Raw genomic sequence first — 7,308 nt, forward strand, 5'->3', positions numbered from 1 at the left:
CATTTTTGTAATCGTTTTCTGATGACTGTATTATTGGTAATTGATGGTATTTTTTTCTTTTTAAAATGTATTTTAAGTGTAACGGGTGGAAACGAAAATAAACCCAAAAGACTGAAATGCACGGTGCCGGGGAATGAGGGAACTATTTAGTGCGGATGGATACGTTCAATGACGTGGCAGGCGCTCTAATATATAAAAGGGATTTTGAGCGGCCGTTGTATAGAACTTGGGTGGAAGACGCGAGAAGTTGGTCGAGACGATAGATTCACGTTCAACCGTAAGTTCCCCAAATTTATATATTTATATATACTCGTACTTTGTTTGAGCTGGCAAGTCACCTGTGGTGTTTTTTTCCCGTAAAATTATATATATTTTTTGCGGGGGGGGGCGGTTAAAGTTGAGCTCACATACCAGGTCTTTGTAAGCGCTGTTGGCCGTTGAGTTTTAATGGCGACGCATTTTAAAAATAGCTTCTTTAGACTTGGGTGTACTCTTAGCTTTTACAAACTATTGTATAAGCATGTTATTACATTCCATCGTCGTAGATCTTTATGGTTTAACGCAATGGATAGTTGTTGGCAATAGCAGTGACTCGACATTTCCAATGGTGGCTTCCATTATGGGCGGCGACAAAGACTCCCTTTTGTTCAACTGCAACAAGAACTCAAAATGGCGTTGTTGACTGGAGTGTTAAAGGGATGATTTTTCTTCCCTCGCCGCAATATCAATTGGTCGTTACAACGAAATTATGTTTCAAATGGCTCTTTGTATACATTTATAAATCGACCATGGATTAAATGCTAGCTCCCATAATATCGCATTTGACTTTTGATTGTTTGAAGCCATGATTTTTAACGTGTGACATCTTTGTCTTAGGTGTAAACATGCAGATCTTTGTGAAGACCCTCACTGGCAAGACCATCACCCTCGAGGTTGAGCCCAGTGACACCATCGAGAATGTCAAAGCCAAAATCCAGGACAAGGAAGGCATTCCCCCAGACCAACAGAGGTTGATTTTTGCTGGCAAGCAGCTGGAAGATGGCCGCACGCTCTCAGACTACAACATCCAGAAGGAGTCCACCCTCCATCTTGTCTTGCGTCTGCGAGGTGGAATGCAGATCTTTGTGAAGACCCTCACTGGCAAGACCATCACCCTTGAGGTTGAGCCCAGTGACACCATTGAGAATGTGAAGGCCAAAATCCAAGACAAGGAAGGCATTCCCCCTGACCAGCAGAGGTTGATCTTTGCTGGCAAACAGCTGGAAGATGGCCGTACCCTCTCTGACTATAATATTCAAAAAGAGTCCACCCTCCATCTTGTCCTGCGTCTCAGGGGTGGCATGCAGATTTTCGTGAAGACCCTCACTGGCAAGACCATCACCCTTGAGGTTGAGCCCAGTGACACCATTGAGAATGTCAAAGCTAAAATCCAGGACAAGGAAGGCATTCCTCCTGACCAGCAGAGGTTGATCTTTGCTGGGAAACAGCTAGAAGATGGCCGCACACTGTCAGACTATAATATTCAAAAAGAGTCCACCCTCCATCTTGTCCTGCGTCTCAGGGGTGGCATGCAGATCTTTGTGAAGACCCTCACTGGCAAGACCATCACCCTCGAGGTTGAGCCCAGTGACACCATTGAGAATGTCAAAGCCAAAATCCAGGACAAGGAAGGCATTCCCCCAGACCAGCAGAGGTTGATTTTTGCTGGTAAGCAGCTGGAAGATGGCCGCACGCTCTCGGACTACAACATCCAGAAGGAGTCCACCCTCCATCTTGTCCTGCGTCTGCGAGGTGGTATGCAGATCTTCGTGAAGACCCTCACTGGCAAGACCATCACCCTCGAGGTTGAGCCCAGTGACACCATTGAGAATGTCAAAGCCAAAATCCAAGACAAGGAAGGCATTCCCCCTGACCAGCAGAGATTGATCTTTGCTGGCAAACAGCTGGAAGATGGTCGCACCCTGTCCGACTACAATATCCAGAAGGAGTCCACCCTCCATCTTGTCCTGCGTCTGCGAGGTGGCATGCAGATCTTCGTGAAGACCCTCACTGGCAAGACCATCACCCTCGAGGTTGAGCCCAGTGACACCATCGAGAATGTCAAAGCCAAAATCCAGGACAAGGAAGGCATTCCCCCAGACCAGCAGAGGTTGATCTTTGCCGGCAAGCAACTAGAAGATGGTCGCACCCTGTCCGACTACAACATCCAGAAGGAGTCCACCCTCCATCTTGTCCTGCGTCTGCGAGGTGGCATGCAGATCTTCGTGAAGACCCTCACTGGCAAGACCATCACCCTTGAGGTTGAGCCCAGTGACACCATCGAGAATGTCAAAGCCAAAATCCAGGACAAGGAAGGCATTCCCCCTGACCAGCAGAGGTTGATCTTTGCCGGCAAGCAACTAGAAGATGGCCGCACACTGTCAGACTACAACATCCAAAAGGAGTCCACGCTCCATCTTGTCCTGCGTCTGCGTGGTGGCCAGTAGTTGGTCACAATTTCATGTTTGATAAAGTTGAATATAGTATTCTGAATTTGGCATTCGCCATGACCAAATGTTCATTGCATTCTTGGAATAAATGATTAAACCAATCAGTTTCTTTTTTTGTGTAAATTTAGATATTTAGCTTGCTATTTAATATGTAAGACCGAGGGTGCTCTTTCCATTTAGGAAAACTAAAGTGGTGGTAAAGTACGGTTGGGCTAGATAAGAAACCCTTATATTAGTCTTGCCATGGAGAAATTCCCAATTCACAGCAGCAAAGTTATGAAAGGAAGAACATAGGGGTTGCTGGAAAGGCAGCCACTCTCGCGGCGCCATCTTGAAGTCAAATAAAACGCAAGACAGTCGTGCAATCTTGATCACTTTTCCTGCATACTTTGAAGCAGTTACGGATGAAAGAAGGGGATCAAAGTGCCCTTTCACCAGTGGATAAGAGACATGTTCAATATGTGCACACGTCAAATTATTTTTAAGGAAAAAAACGAGGGGCAATTATCAAATGCAGAGCCTCGTAAATTAAAGCAAATGGGTCATTAAGTTTAAATTCTCGTCAGACGGTATCTTGAATAATCCAATGTATGCTTCATTGAAGATGAACATTTCACAATACATAATTCACAAGTTAACCTGGAAACAGGAAAAAAAATGTCATTCCCCAAAATGAAAAGGTTTATGTATTACTGCAACTCATTGAAATATTGCAAATGCGAGTAAAAAAGACAAATTAACAAAAGTATTATGAATCATTAAAATGGTCATGTGAAACCAAGAATTAATAATTAAATGGAAATTATATACCGGTAACGTGCAACTTGGAATTGTCCATCCACGATGTGAATTGCTCATTTTATAAAATATGAAAAACAGAACTGTAACGACCGAGATGTTTAACATCATCCAAGGGTGGCCTTGCACCGCCCCCCAGAGGAGGCGGCGGCACATTACCCCCGACCTACTCCTGCAACTACCGGTACCTGTTGGAGTGGTGTCCAAATTTGCTGCCCACCGTTTTAATCATCAGCTGCAAGCAGAAAAATATTAGCGAGACGGACCACAACTCAATTGTGGGTGTTGGAAAAATGTTAGAACAAACCTAAGTATAACAAACCACAACTAATAATTGGTTTTATGTAGCACTTGTATAGATGTGCACAGAAACATCTAAAATAGACAATTCAGTTTCAGAAGGAAAAAAATACGTTTGCCTCAACTTTTTGCTCCATGTCAAGGTCTGGTTTGAAAATAGTACTGTACATCAAATATGATCCTGAAATAAAAATAGCTTTAAAGATGGTCATTTATTTCAAACTGGTATTGTTTCACTCCACTCATGGTAGATTCAGATCTGTTCTAGTGGGATACAAGTCTGTGAGCCACTCCCACCCACCCCAATAAAAACTACATTTATGCCTCATCACAATGAACAGACAGCTTTGATGTGACAGCTTCTGTCCATGATTGCTTGATGCAACCGTTTTAGCATGCCAAGTAAGTTCGCGCTAAGGCAACTTGGCCCTCGCAATTCCTTGATTTTCCTATACGCAGTGAATGCAAGAAAACATGCTGACACTGCTGACCCGTGAGAAGGCCCAAATAATGTCACATGCAAAGCAAGCTCAGCTGGCTGTACAGACGTGGAACTTCACCTCTGTGGCAGAGAAGGAGGCCGAGCTGGATCTGCAAGGTTTATGACTAAATAGACTCGTAAAGGAAAAAACAATAATAATAAAATAATAGTAAACACCAAAATAATAGCTTTAATCATTTATTTCAATTATGTGCATTGAACATTTGGTCATCATGGCAAATGCCTGTGAAATTAACAGCACTATATTTACTTGAGGATTATGAATATGGAATTGTGATCGATTACAGGCCACCCCTGAGACGCAGGACAAGATGGAGGGTGGACTCCTTCTGGATGTTGTAGTCGGACAGAGTGCGACCATCTTCCAGCTGCTTACCAGCAAAGATCAACCTCTGCTGGTCAGGGGGAATGCCTTCCTTGTCCTGGATTTTGGCTTTGACATTCTCGATGGTGTCACTGGGCTCAACCTCAAGGGTGATGGTCTTGCCAGTGAGGGTCTTCACAAATATTTGCATGCCACCCCTGAGACGCAGGACAAGATGGAGGGTTGACTCCTTCTGGATGTTGTAGTCGGACAGGGTGCGACCATCTTCTAGTTGTTTGCCAGCAAAGATCAACCTCTGCTGGTCTGGGGGAATGCCTTCTTTATCCTGGATTTTGGCTTTGACATTCTCAATGGTGTCACTGGGCTCAACCTCGAGGGTGATGGTCTTGCCAGTGAGGGTCTTCACGAAGATCTGCATGCCACCCCTGAGACGCAGGACAAGATGGAGGGTGGACTCTTTCTGGATGTTGTAGTCCGATAGTGTGCGCCCATCTTCTAGTTGCTTGCCAGCAAAGATCAACCTCTGCTGGTCTGGGGGAATGCCTTCCTTGTCCTGGATTTTGGCTTTGACATTCTCGATGGTGTCACTAGGCTCAACCTCGAGGGTGATGGTCTTGCCAGTGAGGGTCTTCACGAAGATCTGCATGCCACCCCTGAGACGCAGGACAAGATGGAGGGTGGACTCTTTTTGAATATTATAGTCAGAGAGGGTGCGGCCATCTTCCAGCTGTTTGCCAGCAAAGATCAACCTCTGCTGGTCAGGGGGAATGCCTTCCTTGTCTTGGATTTTGGCCTTCACATTCTCAATGGTGTCACTGGGCTCAACTTCAAGGGTGATGGTCTTGCCAGTGAGGGTCTTCACAAAGATTTGCATGCCACCTCGCAGACGCAAGACAAGATGGAGGGTGGACTCCTTCTGGATGTTGTAGTCGGACAGGGTGCGACCATCTTCTAGTTGTTTGCCAGCAAAGATCAACCTCTGCTGGTCTGGGGGAATGCCTTCTTTATCCTGGATTTTGGCTTTGACATTCTCAATGGTGTCACTGGGCTCAACCTCGAGGGTGATGGTCTTGCCAGTGAGGGTCTTCACGAAGATCTGCATGCCACCCCTGAGACGCAGGACAAGATGGAGGGTGGACTCTTTTTGAATATTATAGTCAGAGAGGGTGCGGCCATCTTCCAGCTGTTTGCCAGCAAAGATCAACCTCTGCTGGTCAGGGGGAATGCCTTCCTTGTCTTGGATTTTGGCCTTCACATTCTCAATGGTGTCACTGGGCTCAACTTCAAGGGTGATGGTCTTGCCAGTGAGGGTCTTCACAAAGATTTGCATGCCACCTCGCAGACGCAAGACAAGATGGAGGGTGGACTCCTTCTGGATGTTGTAGTCGGACAGGGTGCGCCCATCTTCTAGTTGTTTGCCAGCAAAGATCAACCTCTGCTGGTCTGGGGGAATGCCTTCCTTGTCCTGGATTTTGGCTTTGACATTCTCAATAGTGTCACTGGGCTCAACCTCGAGGGTGATGGTCTTGCCAGTGAGGGTCTTCACAAAGATCTGCATGTTTACACCTAAGATAAATACGTCAACTATGTTAAAGTACTCTCTTATAAACCTGTACAGTAAAATGTGCGTGCATTATTCATTAGATGTAAACCTTTAATCCATGATCTTTGATTATATAATTTCACACAACGTCAAACAAAAAAAAGAATTTAATTGTAACAACCAACCGATTCTTGGGATTGTCACTATTAACATTCCAGTGGACAGCGCCATTTTGAGACCTTGTTGACTCCCTTTTTGCTCAGCTAACGCCTCCCATAATGGAGGCTTCCGGTGAAAATGTTGAGTCACTATTATTGCCCTAGAAAATTATCCCAACACAGATGGATTGTAATTCAAGTTTTACACAGTAGTTCGCTTATCCAAAGGGAACACCCAAGTAGCGTTCAATATTTTTTTATGCGTCCACTCATACAAACAGCTGCCAATGCTCACGAAGACCAGGTTCGCGGAAAGTTTACCAAAAAACAAAACAAACGATGTAATTATGTCCACAGACAGTTGATTCAATGGGCCGAACAAAATGAGTTGTTAACTTGCTACTTACAATAAAATGACGATATTTCAGTTTGTGTGAGTCGCCGTTCACGCCTGGGAGCCGTCTGCGATCGTTCTATGAGTGATGAGGTCATGGCAAAATTCTTTATAAACCTGGGGCTTTTACGTCACTGGCAATATCCATCCGCATAAAAATAGTTCCTTCTTTGCCTGGCACACAGCTTTTCAAACTTTATCGTTTATTTCGTTGACACAAGTTACACTTCAAGTACATTATATGAGTATGTTTTTGACGAGGGTTGCTCGGCGGTTTAATATTACATGGCACTAAAGTCTGTCTTGCCGGGAATGTCTTGAACCATCATAGCAACTGAAATCTTCCCATTTTGATTGGATGAATGGATTGTTGGTTTGACTTGCCATTGGTTGGTGGCTCGAAAGTAAATGTCGATCAGGCTCGTCATCTCATCAGGTCGGGGTCTAAACAATTTTGAATACTGAACCAAATCATTACATCGATTAGTCTCTCTCTCACGGTCTTTTTCAGAGAGAAGTCTCGACTATACTTTATTACTTTATACTATTATATTTTTTAATAGTCCCACAATGGGGAAAATTGCAACAGCGGTTGTGAAAATGCTCTATATAGTCTATAAATAATTATGCATTGTATTGCATAATGCAAACTACATACATTGCGAACAATGAAATTAATTTAATCATAATTGCTCGGCAAAATGATTTTGAGGAAGGAATAGTCATGAATATTTCCATATTATTGGCACTTGTTGGGATTAATGTTAAAATAAAATTAAAAAATGGATACCATTTTAAC

The 7,308-nt window shown here is 44.1% G+C and overlaps 2 protein-coding genes across 2 annotated transcripts; one reads left to right on the forward strand and one right to left on the reverse strand.

Annotated features, from left to right (window-relative positions):
• The first annotated feature begins 112 nt into the window (after positions 1 to 112).
• LOC147193595 (polyubiquitin-C) lies at positions 113 to 2,590 on the forward strand. Its single transcript, XM_086131679.1, has 2 exons — positions 113 to 277; positions 877 to 2,590. Exon 2 carries the CDS (start codon positions 885 to 887, stop codon positions 2,484 to 2,486), a length of 1,602 nt encoding a protein of 533 aa, XP_085987805.1. The 5' UTR covers positions 113 to 277; positions 877 to 884; the 3' UTR covers positions 2,487 to 2,590.
• Positions 2,591 to 4,253: 1,663 nt separating this feature from the next.
• On the reverse strand, positions 4,254 to 6,628 carry LOC147193596 (polyubiquitin-C-like). Its single transcript, XM_086131678.1, has 2 exons — positions 6,523 to 6,628; positions 4,254 to 5,980 (listed from the first exon to the last, which is right to left on the reverse strand). Exons 1-2 carry the CDS (start codon positions 6,605 to 6,607, stop codon positions 4,371 to 4,373), a joined length of 1,695 nt encoding a protein of 564 aa, XP_085987804.1. The 5' UTR covers positions 6,608 to 6,628; the 3' UTR covers positions 4,254 to 4,370.
• Between the last annotated feature and the right edge of the window lie 680 nt (positions 6,629 to 7,308).

Source organism: Hippocampus guttulatus, chromosome 15, assembly GCF_054856545.1.
Source record: "Hippocampus guttulatus isolate MCC_2025c chromosome 15, RoL_Hgut_1.0, whole genome shotgun sequence".
Taxonomy (NCBI): domain Eukaryota; kingdom Metazoa; phylum Chordata; class Actinopteri; order Syngnathiformes; family Syngnathidae; genus Hippocampus; species Hippocampus guttulatus.

Bases quoted from the DNA above. Each gene is read 5' to 3' on its own strand.
- LOC147193595 (XM_086131679.1), top strand. From the start codon at position 885: ATGCAGATCTTTGTGAAGACCCTCACTGGCAAGACCATCACCCTCGAG.
- LOC147193596 (XM_086131678.1), bottom strand. From the start codon at position 6,607: ATGACCTCATCACTCATAGAACGATCGCAGACGGCTCCCAGGCGTGAA. The intron at 5,981-6,522 runs GTAAGTAGCAAG...TATTTATCTTAG, and splicing joins TGAAATATCGTCATTTTATT to GTGTAAACATGCAGATCTTT.